Here is a 21,258-nt window from a genome sequence, read left to right as displayed (position 1 = left end):
CCTATCATCTGTACACTAAGACAGTAAAGGGGGTCCTCTTGAATTCCAGGGACCAGGCCTCTCTGTGGCCCCCCACCTCCAAGACATCCCTGTTGGTGAAATATAAATTGGAATGAACATGTGTGTGCAGATGCCAGATCTTTGTGTCGAGACGTGATTGGCTGGGTTCGTGGCATCCCCAGTTCTCCACCAATCCGACAGATCTGCGGTACACAAAGTCCCACTGATTGACATATCACAGAAAAGAGATTACCACAATGACCGCCCTCGTGCCCAGGTGCCGGCGTGGGGCCCTCGTGCCCAGGTGCCGGCGTGGGGCCCTCGTGCCCAGGTGCCGGCGTGGGGCCCTCGTGCCCAGGTGCCGGCGTGGGGCCCTCGGTGTTCTGTGCCATCAGCCCCCTGATAATGTAACTGTCCTGGGCCAGGCCCTCTGCTGTCCTGTCTATGGGGTGTGTGTTGGCAGTATGGGTCCCAGCATGGTGGCAACAACCGTTGTTCAGGGACTATTTGGTGCTGGTCTTTACCCTGGCACTATGGTGCCTCGTAATGCCAATCTGTAGTGATGGACTAATGAAGGAGAAGAGCTGAGTAGTATTGAGGACACTTGGAGGGAAAGTCCAAGTAATGTTCTGGAGAAATGGGTACACCCGGCAAAGGCAGGGTGAGGCTATAGGGTGACAGGCACACTTGAGAATGGCTTGGTGTGGTTAAAGGGTGGTGGGCACACTTGAGAACAGTGGGGTGAGGTTATAGGGTTATGGACACATGAAAACGGCGGGATGAGGTCATAGAAGGACATGCACACATGAGACTGGCTGGGTGACTGTATAGGGTGGTGGGCACACGTGAGACTGAGGGGAGAGTATAAGGGGGTGGGCACACGTGAGACTGAGGGGAGAGTATAAGGGGGTGGGCACACGTGAGACTGAGGGGAGAGTATAAGGGGGTGGGCACACGTGAGACTGAGGGGAGAGTATAAGGGGGTGGGCACACGTGAGACTGAGGGGGAGTATAAGGGGGTGGGCACACGTGAGACTGAGGGGGGAGTATAAGGGGGTGGGCACACGTGAGACTGAGGGGGGAGTATAAGGGGGTGGGCACACGTGAGACTGAGGGGGGAGCATAAGGGGGTGGGCACACGTGAGACTGAGGGGGGAGCATAAGGGGGTGGGCACACGTGAGACTGAGGGGGGAGCATAAGGGGGTGGGCACACGTGAGACTGAGGGGGGAGCATAAGGGGGTGGGCACACGTGAGACTGAGGGGGGAGTAGAAGGGGGGTGGGCACACGTGAGACTGAGGGGGGGAGTAGAAGGGGGGTGGGCACACGTGAGACTGAGGGGGGGAGTAGAAGGGGGTGGGCACACGTGAGACTGAGGGGGGGAGTAGAAGGGGGTGGGCACACGTGAGACTGAGGTGGGGAGAAGAAGGGGGTGGGCACACGTGAGACTGAGGGGGGGAGTAGAAGGGGGTGGGCACACGTGAGACTGAGGGGGGGAGTAGAAGGGGGTGGGCACACGTGAGACTGAGGGGGGGAGTAGAAGGGGGTGGGCACACGTGAGACTGAGGGGGGAGTAGAAGGGGGTGGGCACACGTGAGACTGAGGGGGGGAGTAGAAGGGGGTGGGCACACGTGAGACTGAGGGGGGGAGTAGAAGGGGGTGGGCACACGTGAGACTGAGGGGGGGAGTAGAAGGGGGTGGGCACACGTGAAAATGGATGGGTGAGGGCAAAGGGTGGTGGGCAACTGGGCACACATGAGAATGGCTGGGTGAGGGTATAGGACAGACACATGAAACTGGCTGGGTGAGGGTAAAGGGTGGTGGGCATACAGGAGTATGACTGGGGCAGGGCATAAGGTGGTGGGCACACATGAAACTGACTTGGCGAGGGTATAGGGTGGTTGACACATGAGTATCGCTGGGTGAGGGTATAGGGTGGTTGGCACACGAGTACTGCTGGGTGAGGGTATGGGGTGATGGGCACACGAGTACCGCTGGATGAGGGTATGGGGTGATGGGCACACATAAGTACTACTGGGTGAGGGTATAGGACAGGCACACATGAGAATGTTTAGATAATTTTAAGAAGGAAGGTAAAGTCATTTCGCAGTGGCACAGCACTATGAAGACTGGGCGAGGATAAAGAGTGATTATTATTATACAGGATTTATAGAGCGCCAACCATTTGCACAGTTCTTTCCAAAGTAAAGACACCCAGTACAATAGAAGAGAAATCGGAGGGACCTGCTTGGCAGAGGTTACAACCCTAAGAGGGGGAGGGTCAAGTGATACGATATGGGGGGAGGGGAGAGAATGAGAGGCTCAGAAGTCCTGGAGGCAAACGGGAGGTTTTGTGAGGACTGGCATGTCAATGATGTAGTTGGGGGCAGAGTTGTGGGTGGTTAGTATTTTGAATTGAATTTTTTGGGTGATTGGCAGAGAGGGGTAGCAGACGTGGAACGGTTTGTAAGGTGGGGGAGTCTGGTAGCAGAATTTATGATGGACTGAAGGGGGGGGGGGGGGTAGCCTTTGTAAAGGTAAGCCAATGAGGAAAGTTGCATTTGGGCATCATCCGCATATAAATGGTTATGAAACAAGTGTTGTGTGGCACTATTGTATATGCCACTCTCGGTGATGGTATGAAATGTAAAGTGTTTTTCTCTCGGGGTGGAGTTGCCCCAACGTGCCTGTGCCTGCTGTATGTTCTATGGCTCCTGTGTGAGCTGCTGGCAGAGATGCTGGGATTGATACCAACATAGGCCAATCCCTCTACATGGGTACCCCTATAGCAGCTGATGAGTGCCTCTCTTCAGGCTGCATTCACACTAATGCGTTTTTTGATGCTTTTTTGTCTCTGCGTTTTTGGAAAGGGGGGGGGTTTTGTATGTAATAGACTTCAATGGACCCGCATAATTTTTTATTTTTTTTTACCTTCACTGTATATAGCTGGTTGCTAAGGAGTGGGTCGGAAAGCCAGCCACCGGATCCCTAGCAACAAGTGAGTCATCAGCTGTTAGTGGGCTTCCCTGCTCACAGCAGAATGTAGTAATAAAAAAAAAAGTTGTCGGCTAAAAAAAATTCACAATAATGTCCTTTGGTCTGGTATGGATTTGGAGGGGACACCCCCACGCCAACATTTAAAGACATGAGGGGGCCCCCCATAATCCATGCCAGACCCTTATCCAAGCATGTAGCGTAAGGGAACCCCCCCCCCCCCCGAACCATACCAGACTGCATACCATTCACCAAAAAATAAGTGAAATGTAAAAAAAAGCTGTTTTTTGACAAGTCTTTTATTTTAAAAATAAAAATAAAATAGCCCTGTTTTCTCCCCGAAGCAGTCTTCTCCCGCCGCCGTCCTCTTCTTCGCTGCGGGTCACCCACTAAAAACAAAAGTCCGCTGCTGTCCTGATGCGGTCTTCCTCTGTTGTGATGTCCACCGCTGTCTGACAAGTCTTATGTAGCCATGGGACGTGGCCATTCAATGTCACCTAAAATCCCGCCCCTGACGTCATCCGATACCCATTCACGTGGGGGGGGGGTGGGATCTGGAGGCATCAATATGGGGACAAGGTGCTTTGAGGTGGAGGGCACAGAGCGCCTCCCCCTTCCCATGTTTAGTGCATGCGGTCTGGTATGGTTCACTCATCCCTTTCCTGACCTGCCCGGCTGTATGCTTGGATAATGGTCTGGTAAGGATTTTGGGGGGGGGGGGGGGGGGGGCTTGGGGGACCCACGCCATTTTTTTTTTTCTTTTAATTAACTTTTTATTTTTTTATTTTTACTAATGGTGTAGGGTTGTCCCCTCCAAATCCATAGCAGACTGAAGGGCCTGGTATGGATTGGAGGGGCTGGGGCCCATGCTGTTTGTGTTTTTTTTTTTTTTTTTTTTTTTTTTTTTTTATACATTTATTTTTGCTTTCACTGACAGCTGATGACTAATCTGTTGCTAAGGACGCGGTGTCTGGCTTCCGGACCCGCTCCTTAGCAACCAGCTATATACAGTTAATGTAAAAATACAAAAAAATCAATGTAAAAATGTGGTTGCATAAACACAGACCGCAAAGCAAAAAGCATTGCAGAAATGCTCAAAAGCAACATGCATAGATGGGAATTGAGCCTTTTGTTTCATACAGTGCTGGGAGAATCTGTATACGATGGTGTGGTGCAGCGCTGGAGATCATTCAGGTTGCTAGGACACCTAGAATGTACAGTTGGTATTTTTACTTTACAGTTGCAATAAGTGGCTCCCTACATGAGTATTAAGACTGGGTAAGCGGTCCTACTATCTGGCAACCATGTCCCAAGCCCATAAAGCATTTGAAACTCTCAATGCCTTTTGTAAAGTAGGTCAGAGATCGCTGTTATTTATAATCGAGTACGAAACTCCTAGGCTCCGCTCCGATGTATGTGAATTGGATTTATTTTAAACATCCAATTCACAAAATGTGAACCGGACCGGCTTGCAATGGAGCGGGTTCACACATGTCCAGGACGGCTGCGGTCCATTTTTAAAAGGAGTTCTGTGCGATTTTTAGGTCCAGGTCAGGTGGGAATTCTAGTAAAAATTCACACTCAAACCTGTCAACAAATTTGTTCTGGATTGCAAATTGCAGCCACACACGTGTGAACCGGATCTTGCTGCAAAATGTACACAGGCCATCATTGCTGCTGTCCTAAAATTACATTTTTTTTGGCTGTGTAGTGTTTTTTTTTTTTTTTTTTATTATTGTTATACAGTGACATTGATCATTTCATTATCAAGGCTAGGTTCCTTTTTAATCAGTCGGCCGATTTTTTTCGTTTAATTGATGGATCCTTTCTTTTGCACAATACTTCCTTTGGTTGTTCCTCCTTTTAATCGACCAATCCTTCCTGTGATTCCTGATCCTTTGGGTTTGATACATTGTTGCTCACTGGGAGCTGATATGTAGATCACAGATTCTGACTCGATAGGCATGTCGTCGGTCAGAGAAAGCCAGGCAACTAGAGTTTTCAGGAGGATTTATAAGCTTTCAATAAAGTTTTCCCTCCAATTGTACACAACTCTTGTTTAACTTTCTCCACCCTTAAAGGGCTCATTCACACTTGCTTGGACTTCAACACAAATGAAAGCGCCTACCACTTCAACATGCTTTAATGAAGCTTGGCAGATGCCGTGTGTGTGTGTATATCACATACCAGCAGTTTCTCCAAAACAAAGCTAAAGCTTAATTAAAGCCTTTCAAAAGCTTTAGGTGCTTCAAGCGTGCTTTGTCCTAGACTTCTATGGAGGCTTTGAATCACCACTAAAGCGACCTGGGGTATTTATTATTATTATTATTATTTATATATATATATATATATATATATATATATATATATATATATATATATATATATATATATATATATATATATATATATATATATATATATATATATATTTTTTTTTTTTTTTTTTTTAAACAAAGGCAAGGTGTAAATGGGACTGTAAGCTAACCATTTTATTTAGTGACAGGTCCTTTGGTGTTCAGAGAGCTTTAAAGAGGAAGTAAAGGCAAAAAAAATGCAAGGCAAAGGCAGAATGAGCTAGTATGCATAGCATACTAGCTCATTATGAATAACTTACATCAAAACGAAGCCCCCGAAGCAGTCCTCCATCTTCATCTTGGCCGCTGCCATGTATCCCGGAGTGACTTCCGGGTCTCGCTGCTCCGGTGCTGTGATTCGCCGGAGCCGCGATGACGTCACTCCCGCTCATGGGAGCCGACACGAGCGGCATATCGCAGTGATCTGTGGCCTGCACGCCGCTGTCTACACGCATGCGCCATAGACAGCGGTGACTGTCTTTTTGTAAATATCTCCTAAACCGTGTAGGTTTAGGAGATATTTCTTGGACCTACAGATAAGCCTTAATCTAGGCCTTACCTGTAGGTCAAAGGGGTTTGTGAGGGTTTACAACCACTTTAAAAAAGTGTGGTAGAAGCCATGTTTTGAAGCAAGTGTAAACGAGCCCTTAGTATGTTGATTGGATTTTGTGCTGCATTTGTCTTCCTTGAAGGAGTTTGGAGTCACCGAGTTTCCTCCACCACTACTAGGGAGAGGGGTCAGTTCACTTATGCAGAGTTGGGTATGCAATGCATCCTTTTATGCTTTATCTCCAGGGGTGGAAGGTATGGAGACCTTTAGCCTGACAGTGCAGACGAATGCTCTCTTGAGTTAAGGCAGGGGCCTCCAAACTTTCTAAACAAAGAGCCAGTTTACGGTCCTTTGGACTTTTAGGGGGGCCGCACTGAAAAGGTTCCCATTGTCAGTGGGGGGGAAAAAACAATACCCCAGTGTTGGTGTCAGTGGGAGGACTTGTGCTCCATTATTGGGGTCATTGGGAGGAATTGTGTCCCTCCTTTTGTGTCAGTAGGGGGAATTATGCCCCATAAGTATCAGTGGAAATAATTTCTATATAAAGGCAAGCAAAGGGCCGCAGTTTGGAGACCACTGAGTTAAAGGATGGCTTAAATATTTTGCTACTATTTTTGACCAGAAATTACCACCTTTTTTTAAAAAAAATGCAGTTTGCTTGGTTGTCATGCTGATCCCCTGTACTTAATACACTAAGATAAATTACTGCATGCATTTTTGAGTTAATTTATCTCAAAATAAATAAATTCATTAAAAACGTGCCATTTACTAAATGCAGCAAATGATTGTTTTGTGATATTTATCGCGCATATATATATATAATGTGTGTATGTGTTTTTTTTTTTTTTTTTTTTCTTCGATTAATTGACTCTTCTAATCTTGTGATAATTTTTAAAACGCACCATTCTGAGTCGTGACCAGGAACAGTTATGCAGTGAACGGGTGACATCAGGACTGGACATGATGGTTATTGGAAGACATCTGCATGTTTTTTTTTTTTTTTTTAATTATAAACAAAAAGTATGAGTCCCCACAGACGGGTAACCCCGAGAAAAGTGAGGAACAAAAAGCCACTGGTACATAACTATTTAGAAAATGTAATTCATGAATTGATTGCTCTTCTGGCCAGCTTCTGACTATACCTTTTTTTTTCTTTCGGCTCGAGCCACCGGGGGGGGGGGCAGTTTCGATCCTGGCCCCATATTGCCAAGTGCAGGCTGGTTATTCAGCCGCCTGGCGTATTTTTGGGACCAGTTTCGGATCCCACTGGCATCCAGACGTTTTGTGTGTTTTATGTTCAGTGTAAGCACTGTTTTTTTGTGTGTCTATGTCCCTCCAGGTTAGTCCCTGTTGGGACTGAAGATTGTTCTTCGAATCCCTTTATAGGTTTTTAATGGTGGCCCATCCATATACTTTGTCTAACGTGTCTTGGTGGTACACACATATATGAATTTTAGTAATTAATATAACAGCATTCTTTTAGAATCATTTATGAATTAAATTTTCTAAATGGTTATGTACCAGTGGCTTTTTGTTTGTCAGTGAGAACTTTTCTGGGGGTTACCTGTCTGTGGGAACCCATATTTTTAGTTTTATATACGGTACTAGAGGACAATCCCACTTATTACCCACTACACGTAACCTTAGCAGACCAGTTTTCTTTTTATGTTTTTTAATTAGTTTGAAACGAAATCCTGCTACGTACGATCCACCCGTCCCCTCTGATGCTTAAGCTGGGTACACACTAGAAGGGTTTTTTTTTTTGTTCAAGTAGAATGTACAAGGGGGGGGGGGGAGATTGCTGCACCAACATCACTTGTGTTAGTATGGCAATCTCCCCTGCTGTGCTATTGTATTCTGACAGAGGGACTGTCGACCCGTCAGAACACGCTGCCAGCGCTGATTGGATGTTGGTTTTCCGCAATACCCATTCGACAGAAGCCGGTCATGAGACTGGCCACAGTTTGCATAAAGTCATACCCTTTTGTGTGATTTTCTGACAAATAACCAGCCTTTTTCATCCAGGCGGGTTGCGGGCGCGCTCCTGAGTCCAGCATTTTCGTTCATAGACACAAAATGCCAGACTAGGCCACGCCCCCGGCTCCTGCGTCATTTGATTTGATTAACGGGAGCCAATGGCTGCACTGTTATCAATCTATCCAATCAAGAGCTGGGATCCCGTGGAGAGAGGGACAGAGCGTCCCCACCGATGAGATGAAGGGGCTCGGGTAAGTAAAATGGGGCAGTGACTGCCATGTATTTTTTTTTTTTTTTTTCTTTCACCTTTAAATGCATAGGAGGATTGCTCAGGTCTCCCCGCCGTTCTGCTTTGCCAGCCAGTACCCCCATCCAGCACTCACTAGAGCACTGGGCTGTGGAGGGGGTGGTAGCGGCTGGCTTGGGCTCTCAGGAGCTTGCTGAGCTGGGATGCCAGTCCAGGCTCCTGGGTAGATGGTGACCATATGGTCCCGATCTTTCCCAAGCTTTGGCCGTACTTCTCCTTTAAGCTGACAATACAGCGAACGATTTCCATCCAGTTTGTAATAAATTTGCTGCATTGTGTCCATTTCTCACAGGCAGATCCTATCAGAAAATCAGCAAAGAGCGGCTTTGTAGGGGTTAATTTCCTTATCACTAAATATTTATTTTGTACTTTGCTGACTGTCAGCAGATGTTCCCTATGGCGGTTTCCTGGAAACTGACTCGCTGCGTCTTTATAGGGCACTAATGAGTAGAGGAGAGCTGTTCTTGCTGGTTTTTAAGCAAAAACCAGTTTGATTGTTGAATGTTTTGTAGAGTAGTACCTTCCATTACGAGCGTAATCCATTCCAGAAGAATGCTTGTAATCTAAAGCAAGTTTCCCCATAGGAATCAATGGAACTGGAAACTCAGATAATTGGTTTGTCACAGCTAGTGTGTGTGTGTGTGTGTGTGTGTGTGTGTGTGTGTGTGTGTGTGTGTGTACGGATGGACGACACCGGCGACACTTGGAAAAGCTCGTAGACCACTCTAAGACACTCGGGATCGCATTGTTTCTGAAGGTCTCCGAGCGTCACCGGTGCCCCCGGACCTCTGGCCAAAATGTGGTGGTGGTAATGCATGCCCCAGAGGCTTGAATCCTGCTAGTCTCACGAGACCGCTTGCAAACCTAGTCTGGATTTAAAAAAAAAAAAAAAAAAAAAGCTTGTATTGTGAAACTCAGAAACCACGTTACTTGCAATCTGAGTTTTTAATGTACTTTGTTGGGGAAAAAAAAGTTTCACTTTTTGTTTAGAGATAACAAAGGGGTTAGTACATTATATAGACGCACAAAGAATATTTAAAGGCTTTTGGATGGTGGGGCGGAGTTGAAACATTCATATGCTGTCCCTGGGGGTTCTATTATCTTTGTCTAGATGCCCACTGTCCCTGGGACTGGAAGTGATGGGAAAAAAACAATATTTTGAGTTGTCACCAGAACAAGATGTGAGGGTAAATCTTTCATTGGGAACCCCCTGTTTCAGCAACAATCGGCTTAAAGAGGAAGTAAACCCTAATGAGTTTACTTCCTCTTTGATTCCCTGTAAAGGTAAAGCATAATGGACTACTATGCATCGCATCGCATCGCATCACATAGTAGTCAATTATGTGTCACTTACCTGACACAGGAGCCAGCGAAGTCACCGCTGTCCCCTTGTGTACGGAGTCTCCATCTTCTCGATGGGTCTTGCTGCTCCGCCGCTGTCAATTGACGAAGCCGCGATGACGTCACTCCTGCGCATGCGCCGTAGACAGCGGTGCTTGTGTTTTGGCAAATATCTCCTAAACCATGTAGGTTTAGGAGATATTTCTTGGACCTACAGGTAAGCCTTAATCTAGGCTTACCTGTAGGGCAGGGATATGCAATTAGCGGACCTCCAGCTGTTGCAAAACTACAAGTCCCATCATGCCTCTGCCTCTGGGTGTCATGCTTGTGGCTGTCAGAGTCTCGCTATGCCTCATGGGAATTGTAGTTCTGCAACAGCTGGAGGTCCGCTAATTGCATATCCCTGCTGTAGGTCAAAGTGGTTTGTAAGGGTTTACAACCACTTTAAAGGGAATTTCCCTCACTTCCTATTGTGTGTGTGTGTGTGTGTGGCAGATGTGAAGGAAACTCGCATGTATAGAACAGACAGAGGGAACCCATCCTATAGGCACCCTAGTTCTTGTGACAACTATCCCACACATGGCAGAAATGTGTTCTAACTTCCTGTTGTGTCTTCAGTGGGACCTGCCCAATGTCTGACATTTTACAATTTGGCTCAGGATAATCTGTACTTTTCACAGCTTTATTGCATTTTGATGTTGTGTAAATCTTCCCCATCTGAGACACAGCAATAACAACTTTAATAAAAGGAATTATTGTTTCTGTTAGTGAAATTCCCTTTTACTTTCTGCCTCTGTCACCAGAAAAGGATGTGATGGGGAAACCTTCCCATTGGAGGCTCTAACTCTTCCTCGCTGTCTTCAAAACAAGGAAATGAGTTTTGGGCATTATTATAATAATAATTAGATAAGAGTTATTTGTGATTCTCCGTATTTATTGGTGTCCCAATCAGGGAAAATATAACTTCTGTGTACTGAGACACAACAGGAAGTGATTAGAAATCTCCCAATTGTAGTGTCTGTCACTGGAGCAAATTCCTTCTCTACCGCTCCTTTAGTTTTTCGTGCCCCTTCACTTTCTCCCCAAGTAACGTTTGTTCTTGGAACACAAATACGTCAGTAATAAATCTTTAGGCCCATCTTACACTTGTGCGACTTGTCCTGCGACTGTAAAGTCGTACCCCATGACTTCCGGTGAGTACCGTTCATATCTGTGCAACTTCAAAGTAGTCGCTGCATTACTTTGGTCTGACATTGATGTGACGTGAGGTCCATAAACATCAATATTACCCAGGTACTGCATCAAGTGGTGTCAGTTGTGCTACTCTCAGGTCATACAAGTGGGGAAAAAAGTTTTTGGTTGGCGTTGGAGGTCTATGGGGAGGGAGATCAAATAAGCTTAGCTATAAAATTCTGAAGAAAAGAACTTGTGTAGATCAGACTTCTAAAAGAAATGTTGGAACATGTTTTGTATTATGCAAATTTTTATTTTATTTTTTTCTAGTGGATGTGTGTTTTTTTTTTTTGCTGAAAATGTATACCCCTCCTTTCTATCTTGCAGGCTGCAGCGGTTAGTTACTCAATGTCCTCTGGAGTGCTAAGTATTAGTCTGCTGCATGCTGTGTGTGCTTTCTATTAGACACCAAGTGCACAACGTACACTGCTGATGAAAATAGCTGCGTCCATGACCCCAGAGAGGCCTTGAAGATGATAGTTTGTGCTGTAACAAGAATTTGAGCTGTAATTCTCTTTTGAATCACTAGGGGCGTACCCGTACACATTCAGGCCCTACTTTTTTTTTATATTTATTTTTATTGCTTGAGTATTTCCTAATTCAGTTCAGTTTTGGGTGGTAAAGGAAACCATTGTATTTCATTCCTCAGGCTTTGTGCATGCTGGTGTTCAGTTAAAACATATAGTTTGTAGTAGTTCGGCAGCGTTTCCAGTAGGGCTGAAACAACTAATCGATTATGAAATTAATCGATTACTATTTTCATAATCGATTAATCGGCCAGTAACAAAATAGGGTTAAAGTTAATGAGTCTGATGATATTTACCAGATTGACCCTCTAATAGTATATACAGTATATCTCCACTAATAGTATATACAGTATATCTCTCCGTTAATAGTATATACAGTATATCTCTCCGTTAATAGTATATACAGTATATAGCCTATAATAGTATATACAGTACATCTCTTCTAATAGTACAGTATATCTCTCCTAATAGTATATACAGTATATAGCCTATAATAGTATATATAGTACATCTTCAATAGTATATACAGTATATCTCCGCTAATAGTATATATCCCCTCTAATATATACAGTATATCTCTTCTGTCTGTTATTCTCAGAGTGGATTAGATATTTCGCTCCTTAACCATATAGTTGGTTATTTATATTTACCACTGCATAGAGATATTTAAGAATAAATTGCCTTTTTTTAAAACTTTACATATTAACTAAATTAGACACCACACTTTTTTTTTTTTTTTTAAGATTATTAACCGATTAATCAAAACAATAATTGGCCAACTAATCGATGATGAAAATAATCGTTAGTTGCAGCCCTAGTTTCCAGCCTAGTGCAGTGCTTACTGGAGTTCGCTTCCCTAGAAAGTGTTAATTCAAATGCAGCGATCCTGATCATCACCTGCTCATAACACTGGTAACGGGTACCCATGTCTGTGTGCAAAACTTTTATTTGGAAATTTTAAAAGCGAAATTAAAGCTGGCCTCTGGGGAGCTTACAGAGTGGTCACCCAGTAGGACTCCCCCGCACTGCAAGGGTTACATGACTGTTCAGGAAAGATTTACTGTAGGTGCCGCTGGTGACATCACTGGTGCATGCGCTCTGAAGGAATGGCATGCCCTTCAGAGTCCTGTGCTGTAAACTGAGGCTCCCGCGTGGGAGTGACGTCATCGCAGCTCTGGCCACTCACACAGCCGGAGTCAGCAAACCCGGGTGAAGATGGAAGTGCTTTGTTCTAAGGTAAGTTTCACATAATGTGCATCGTATACTAGCACATTATGACATTGCCTTGTATGTTTAACCAGTTCTGAACCAGCTGGCGCAGTTGTACTGCAACAGGTTGGCTTCCCTGGGGTGAGCCACCGTAACTGTACATTGGCCCTTTAAGGCTGGGTTCACACCGCTGCGGCAGCGAGAACCGGATGTGATTCACACTGCAGTGCAAATCACATGCGATCTCTGTGCGATGCGAGTTCAGCCATACAGATAGTATACAGATAGTATGGCTGAATTCGCATCGCACCCGCCGCAAACTCGCACGGGACCCTTTTTTTGGTCCGCAGCAGAATCGCATCGCATGGGTGTTCACACCATGCAATCCGATTCCTGTCCGAGTTTGCAGATCGCACTGCGATATGCGAACTGATCTGGGGGTGTCATTAACATTTCACTGACACTCCTAGCAGTCCGCATAGGGCAGTGTGAACTGCCGGCGGGAGGCATGCGAAGCGGGAAAACGCAGCGGATTCGCGGCGTTCCTGCATCACTCCGGTGTGAACCCAGCCTAAAGAGGAAGTAAAGGCTATTAAAAAAAAAAAAAAAAAAAAAAAAGCAACCTGCAAGGCAAAGGCATAATGAGCTAGTATGCATAGCATACTAGCTCATTATGAATAACTTACCTGAGAACGAAGCCCCGAAGCGGTCCTCCGGTTTCATCTTCACCGCTGCCATGTATCCCAGAGTGACTCCTGGGTCTCGCTGCTCCGGCGCTGTGTTTTGCCGGAGCCGCGACGACGTCACTCCCGCGCATGCGCACGGGAGCCGACATAAGCGGCATATCGCAGTGATCTGCAGCCGGCTCAGTGCGCCTGCGCGCCGCTGTCTACCGTATAGGTTTAGGAGATATTTCTTGGACCTACAGGTAAGCCTTAAGCTAGGCTTACCTGTAGGTCAAAGTGGTTTGTAAGGGTTTACAACCACTTTAAGATGCTGTAGGAGGCGTGCGTGCCCAGAGCCTATGAGAGCGCCCGGCGGGCGCAGTCACTCGTAACGGAGCGAGAACCGGGATCTGTGTGTAAATACACAAATCCCAATTCTGTCAGGGAAGAGTAGAGAGTTTTTGTGTGTGTTCATACTAAGTATGAACAACGATTTCTCTCCTCTCCTAGTCAGTCCCATTCCCCCCTACAGTTTAGAACACACCTAGAGAAAACGGTTAACCCCTTGATCACCTCCTAGTATTAACTCTGCTAGTGACATTTATACAGTAATCTGTGCATTTTCATAGCGCTGATCACTGTATAATTCTGAATTGTCTCAAAAATGTCAAGTGTCCAATTCGCTGCAATATTGCGGTCCCGATTAAAAATCGCAGATCACCGCCATTACTAGTAAAAAAAATAATAATGCCATAAATCTATCCCCTATTTTGTAGATGCTGTAACTTTTTTGCACAAACCAGTCAATATTGAATTTTTTTTTTTTTTTCTCCCCAAAAATATGTAGAAGAATACATATATCCGCCTAAACTGAGGAGAAAATTTGTTTAAAAAAATAAATAAAAATTGGTATATTTATGATGGTAAAAAGTAAGAGATTGTATTTTTCAAAATTGTCGTTTATTTATAGCGCTAAAAAATAAAAACTGCAGCGGTCACCATAAGAGAGCTCTATTTGTGTGTGTGGGGGGGAGGGGTACAGTGCTGCACGACCGCGCAATTGTCTGTTAAAGCGGCGCAGTGCCGTATCACAAAAAATGGCTTGGTCCTTGAGCAGCCAAATCTTCCAGGGCTGAAGTGGTTAAAAAAAAAAAAAAGCCAGTGGTTTGCTGCCTTTCCATGCTCTCTGAAAGTCGGGGGGGGGGGGTGTTGTGTTCCCCCAACATTCCTCTCCTTTTTAAAGGTGGGATTTTATAGGGGATGCATTTGCATGGTTGTGTGTGTGTTTGTTTTTAAAAAAAAGTGTTGAATGCCCTTGAGCTATTGAAAAGCTTGCTGCATTATGTTTTTGTTTTTCAGTGTTTCAGTAACATCTCCCACTGTGTCAGGGGGAGAAAACGAGCCGTCTTCCGGTTGGAGATGTACTCTCTCGCTAGACTTTCTTTGAAGAGTTTATAGTATCAGTTTCTGCCTTTACTTAGAAAATCATGTCATTCTAGTAACCGCCACAGCCCTGCGATCCTTTAGATCTGGAAGTGGCATGAAGGGGGTTATTTACGAGAGGCAAATCCACTTTGCACTGAAAGTGCACTTGGCAGTGCAGTTGCTGTAATTCTAAGGGGTAGATCTGAAACGAGGGGAAGCTCTGCTGATTTTTATCATCCAACTGTGCAAGCTAAAAATGCTGTTTTTTTATTTTCCTTGCATGTCCCCCTCGGATCTACAGTGACTGCACTTGCAGTGCAAAGTGGATTTTCCTTTTAGTAAATAACTCCCAAAGTAAGGCTTTCACCTTCATGCAGACAGGCTGCAAGAAATGCAGCACAAGCCCTATGCAGACTTCCGGTTCACATTGATGCGACTTCACTTGAAGTAGCGCGAGTTCGAAGTAGCAAGGTCGGTGCGATTTCAGTTGCTAATTGATAGACATCTGTGGGGCTTCATGCACAGATGTCTATTGAAGTTGAACCTGAAATCTGCAAAAGTATTACAGAAACGACTTGCAAATCGGTGAGACGCCACAAAATGGGTGTTGCACTGATTGGAGCCGTGCCATTGCCTCCGGTGGGATGCGACTTGTCATGTGATTTGATCTCTGAAACAATTACAGGAGTAGGAGGTGAAGAATCTAAAAGTCTTCTCTGCAAACCTCTGGGCATCCCTTACAGATTACAAATGGCTTTTTATTGATTTAGTATAGTAAAGTGGCAGCAGGTTTTTATAGCACTCGCTTCCAGGCACCTGATGCATGTTTAGTCATCTTCTACAATTCCCGGGGAATTCCTCACATACAAATTGCTCTGTTATATAAACATGACTTTAAAGTGGTAGTAAAGTTTTTGGCTTTCGCCTTCTTCTCCTTCTTCTTCTCCTCCTCCTTCTCCTCCTTCTCCTCCTTCTCCTCCTCCTTCTTCTCCTCCTTCTCCTCCTCCTTCTCCTCCTCCTTCTCCTCCTCCTTCTCCTCCTCCTTCTCCTCCTCCTCCTCCTCCTCCTTCTCCTCCTCCTTCTCCTCCTCCTTCTCCTCCTCCTTCTCCTCCTCCTTCTCCTCCTCCTTCTCCTCCTCCTTCTCCTCCTCCTTCTCCTCCTCCTTCTCCTCCTCCTTCTCCTCCTCCTTCTCCTCCTCCTTCTCCTCCTCCTTCTCCTCCTCCTTCTCCTCCTTCTTCTCCTCCTCCTTCTCCTCCTTCTTCTCCTCCTTCTTCTCCTTCTTCTCCTTCTTCTCCTTCTTCTCCTTCTTCTCCTTCTTCTCCTTCTTCTCCTTCTTCTCCTTCTTCTCCTTCTTCTCCTTCTTCTCCTTCTTCTCCTTCTTCTCCTTCTTCTCCTTCTTCTCCTTCTTCTCCTTCTCTCTCTGTCATACTTGCTCTTTGCATAGAGCAGCTTCAATCATCCTCTTCTTGGCTCCCCCTTGACCAATGCCCCCAATAGCAAGCTGCTTGCTATGGGGACACTGGTGCGTGCTTGCTCCTAAGTCCCCGCTCTATGCGCCCATAAAACAGAGCCCCCCCCCCCCCCTGCTCCCTCCTCATTGGCTCACCAGCTGTGATTGACAGCAGTGCGTGCCAGTCCCTCGCACTGCTGTCTCAGCTGAGGAGAGGGAGTCCCTGGACAGGCAAGGCTCCCATGCACATTGCTGGATCGAAAGGGGGCTCAAAAGCAAACCATTTTTAGTGTATTGCAGCTTATCATTTTTTAGATGTGATGGCTGCATTTGTTTTTGTTTTGGCTTTTTTTTTATTTTTTTATTTATTTATTTTTTTTTGCTTTCTTCTACATTTCATCTGGTGGTCCAGCCAGCAAGTCTGTTACTTTCTCCTGGAGAGCTTGTTCTTCTGAAAAAAAAGATCAATTCCAGAGATGAGAAAACCGTTTACCACTGACAGTGTTTTTTTTTTATTTATTTTTTATAATAGTTAGGTTTTGTTAATTTTATATAAAACCTTTATCCCTAAGGCTGGGTTCACACTGCTGCGGGGGGAGATCCGGATGTGATTCACACTGCAGTGCAAATCACATCCGATCTCCGTAGCGATGCGAGTTCAGCCATACAGATAGTATACAGATAGTATGGCTGAATTCGCATCGCTCCCGCAGCAAACTCGCACGGGACCCTTTTTTTTTTGGTCCACAACAGAATCGGATCGCATTTGGGTTCACACCATGCGATCCGATTCCTGTGCGAGTCGGCAGATCGCACTGCGATATGCGGACGGATCTGGGGTTGTCATTAACATTTCATTGACACTCCCAGCAGTCCGCATAGGGCAGTGTGAACTGCCGGCGGGAGGTGTGTGATGCGGGAAAACGCCGCAGATTCGCGGCGTTCCCGCATCGCTGTGGTGTGAACCCGGCCTAAAGGGGGGGGGGGAAACTTGTAACTTCTCATAAAGTATTAGCTGGAGTTTGGCTTCAATTTTGTTAGTGTATTTTAAATAAACCAGTACATCTAACACTCCTGTCCCCCCAGACTGACAGTGTTGCTGTCTGCTGTGCCCCTTCATCCAGAGTGGGGCACTGTAATACAGGAAGTGTGTTACTGGCCAGATCACCAGGTGAAAACAGAGGGGGGAAAAAAACCCAAGAAAAGAAAACTGATGCAGCCACCGCATCTAATGATTGGTAAGCTGCAATACCTGTATATTTTATTTTTTATTTATTTTTTGGGGTTAAATACCGCTTTAATAGCAGAGTGATCCTCCTGAAAAGCATGTGAGTGTATCCCAAGAATGGCTGTTAAAAATGATATACCTTTTGGCAGATAAATTGGTAGCCCTATAGGTCTAGTCCCTGAGAATGAGAGATGTAAAGTCCACCTGCCAACCTATTCTACAAAATGACAGCCCCGCTCATGTAGGTGCGGAGAACACTAGGGGCATGAAGATTAGGGGCATGACTGCCCATTGGGTGAAAACTGTGTACCTAACAGTCAGAGACAGTCTCAAATTTTCTTTTCTTTTTGTGTTTTAATCCTATAAAGTAGTGTGACTTGCATGATGGGCGCTCTTTGGGACATGGGACAGCTGCAACTTGCACAAAATCGGCTGTGGGAGGCAGCAATTTGTCTAGATAGCATTACAAGGTCCACTAAACCTGAGCCTAATGTGTTCTGTATCGCTTGCCTTTTTGTTGCAGTTCTTACGGGTTACCAAGCAGTATCTGCCACATGTTGCACGTCTCTGCCTCATCAGCACCTTCCTGGAAGATGGCATCCGCATGTGGTTTCAGTGGAGCGAACAAAGAGATTACATCGAAGCCACCTGGGGCTGTGGCTACTTCCTGGCCACTATTTTCGTCCTTATTAACTTGTTGGGGCAACTGGGTAAGTCTCTGATTTTCTTCACTGTTGTCTGAGCTTAACGTGATATGTAAAGGTAAAAAAAATTCTGCAAACTTCCTCTTGGGTCTCCCGGGGCTCCTGACCCCCCCCTCCCCTCCATCCAGTGCACCAATGGGAAGCTTCCCATGGGGACTCAAGTGTGTGTTCGCTCCCGAGCCATGCGGCTGCGTTTATGGACAGATGGTGGGACTCATCCCTGTTTCGATTGACCGCGCTGGGAGCCAATGCGTCCTGGTGCCTCAGCAAAGGAAGTGAGGAGAGAGAGAAGAGATGGATTGAATGAGGACTCGGGTGAGTAACACAGAGGGTGAGAGTGGGTCCTGAAACCTAAACTTTTTTCACCTTAAAGTGGTTGTATAGTCAATTTTGGGGCTTACCTGTAGGTAAAAAAAAAAATATTCCCATCGCAATGCGCCGCTGACTGCAGCGGCACATGTGCACAGGGTATTCTCGGATAGAAAGTCCGGCAGACGCCTCAGCCTGCTGGAAAGAAATGCGCGCGGGAGTGACGATATCGCGGCACCGGAGCCGCGGTACCCAGAAGAAACGCAGAGGAAACATGTCGGCTCCCTTGGCGTGTAGTAGTAAGAAGGGTCGCTGCTTCAAATCCCAACCACGACACTACCTGCCTGGAGTTTGCATGTTCTCCCTGTGCCTGCGTGGGTTTCCTCCGGGTACTCCGGTTTCCTCCCACACTCAAAAGACATGCAGGTAGGTTAATTGGCTTCTGTCCAAAATTGGCCCTAATATATGATTGGGGACCTTGGATTGTGGGCTCCGTGAGGGGTAGGGACTGATGTGAGTGTGCAATGTACAGGGATAGGGACAATTGTAGACAGTCATTCAGGTTGAACTGGATGGACTGGTGTCTTTATTCAACCTTACTAACTATGAAGAACAGAATTGGCTGTTATCATTGCTGGAGCACCTCATGCATATGGCCTGCAAGGCCAGACCTTCCTTGGCCTGGTGGATTTCCAATCCAGCACTGAAGTCATGGGAAACCCAGGACTCCACCTCAGCCTGTTTTTGATGCCCTCTCAGTGCAATGGGCAATCAAAGAACACTTTGCTTCCCATCATTGTCTTGTAATTTAGTGCATTCATATACTAGGGCCAATTTTTGAGTGCATTTCAGCTGCCCCTCCAGTGCTGGACCTCTCAGCTGCCAGCTCATTGAATTATAATTCAGTAGGACAATGCCACAGCAGTAGCCTACATCAACCCCCAGGAACCAAAAGTCCCACTGCTTAAAGACAAGCAGGCCTGATTTTTTGCCTTGGGCAGAACTGCATGTCCTTGCCCTATTTGCTGTTCACCTCCCGGGCATAGAAAATTGGCAGGTGGATGTTCAGGCCTCTTCCGTTTCGAGTGTAGGGTGCTTTAAGTTGTTCTCTGAACTCTGTGGTGAGCCTTTTTGTGCCACTTTTAACATGTTTTACTTTGTTGAGCATGCTTCATTTGCACTGTTTGGTACATCTCATGGTTGTGTTGAAGGATCCCGTGGTCTGTACTGTAAGATGAAGAAAATTTTAGGATTTTTTTTTTCTTTTCTGAAAATCTTTTTTATTGATATTTCTTTATATGAACACAGGATCTTTGCAAATTGCCATGAGTTATAGGCAGCTACCGTCAGGTGACAGGGCACTGCAGAGACATTCCCTATATAGCCCCTCCCACTTCCAGCAAGTAATGGGGGGGATCATGAAGGACAAAATGAAGGGACCCATGTCCTGTACTGTACTCCAAGAAAAGAACTTTACGGGGAAGTAAAATATAAAATTTTGCAGCATTGACAAGATTTATGTACACAACCAATTAGCAGGACCTGTTCATACAGACTTGTGACACAACGTGCTGCATTTTGGCGCTTCCTGAATTTGCCTTTTCCTGCTGAAATCAGTTGAATGGAGTTACTTAACTTCAATACAGGGCACGTTCCCCCCCCCCCCCCCCCCTGCTGCCCAGGGCAATTTTCTGCTTTCAGCGCTGTCGCATTTTGAAGGACAATTGTGCGGTCATACAACACTGTACCCAAACTAAATTATCATTTTCTTTCCACAAATAGAGCTTTCTTTTGGTGCTATTTGATCACCTCGTGTTTTTATTTATTTTTTGCTAAGCAAACTAAAAAAAGACTGAAGGTTTTTCTTTGTTTCTGTTATAAAATTCTGTTTTCTCCTTCACTGATGGGCACTGATGAGGTGGCACTGATATGTAGAATTGATGGGCACTGATGGATGCCACTGGATGGGCAGCATTGACGAGGAGCTACTGACAGGCATTACTGATTGGCAACTGAAGGGCACTGACAAGTGTTACTGATGGGGCACTGGCACATTTATGGGTACTGATTGGCACTTTGAGCACTGACAGGCGTTCTTGATGGGGCACAGATTGGCAGCTGATAGACACATCTGATGGGGTCTGTGCTAATTATCAGCACAGATCCCCCCCCCCCCCCCCCAAACAGGGAGAGGTGCCAATCGCTCTGTCGGCACGAACCGAGGAAAGCCATTTACCTACACTTCCTGGTTCACACGATCAGCTGTGATTTGATCAAGTAGTAAGGAGCCTCCGTCAGACGCTCCATACCACAATCGGAGATGCAGTGTGTCAGACTGGCACACAGCGCCACCAATCGCCGCACGCTGGCATGTTCTCCTGAAAGACGTCATATGACATCCAGTCTGAATAACAGAACCGCCGCCCGACCGTCAGCAGATCATGAGTGAAATGACAGGATCCTGCAGACTGTCAGCTCTGTCCATACTTCCCATATGGGCAGACAGTTACTGAGCTGCAGAAAGAATCGAACAAAAAAAAGCACCCTCGCGGTTCGCTGAGAGTTACAAGCTATCTGCCGTAGGAGCCGGTGGCACTTGTGATGCATTCATTGAATTCATTGAAGTGAATGAGTGACAGGGCTGTGAGGGACTGTTTTCAAATGTGACAGGGAACGAAGGGAAAAGATCCCCCACCCGATTCTATCTTTTAGCCCCTTCCCGGTCATATACAGCCTCAAGGATTTGGGTTATTGGCGGGGCCGCATAGATGCGCTACTGTGTCTTTGTGCTGAGAGCACGCAGTGTCCTCCCAGCACAAAGACGGAGCTGTCGCCAACAGATTCAGGTCTCGTACTTTATGGTAGCCAAGGGAGGAGGGCAGTTCCCCATCTTGTGATCGTTGTGATAGTCTGTTATTAGCTAGACTTGACTGATCTAGACAGCCGCTAGATGTACAGTATGTGAAACATGGTCATGAAGCT

General features: G+C 45.9%; 1 protein-coding gene across 2 annotated transcripts in view; it reads left to right on the top strand.

Annotated features, from left to right (window-relative positions):
- Positions 1–21,258, top strand: part of SURF4 (surfeit 4) — a 34,531-nt gene that overhangs the window by 1,516 nt on the left and 11,757 nt on the right. The window contains exons 1-2 of one of the 2 annotated variants that reach the window (XM_077468042.1): positions 17,128–17,273; positions 17,787–17,973. In XM_077468042.1, coding sequence (XP_077324168.1) covers positions 17,868–17,973 — 106 coding nt within the window. In that variant the 5' untranslated portion in view covers positions 17,128–17,273; positions 17,787–17,867. Of the gene's footprint in view, positions 1–17,127; positions 17,274–17,786; positions 17,974–21,258 lie in introns of those variants that run through there. The other variant, XM_077468035.1, reaches the window with a different exon arrangement.

Source organism: Lithobates pipiens, unplaced genomic scaffold, assembly GCF_037356315.1.
Source record: "Lithobates pipiens isolate NorthernLeopardFrog02 unplaced genomic scaffold, aLitPip1_a1.2 Scaffold_11, whole genome shotgun sequence".
In the NCBI taxonomy this organism is placed as follows: domain Eukaryota; kingdom Metazoa; phylum Chordata; class Amphibia; order Anura; family Ranidae; genus Lithobates; species Lithobates pipiens.
This window is presented reverse-complemented; position numbering and strand designations above follow the sequence as displayed.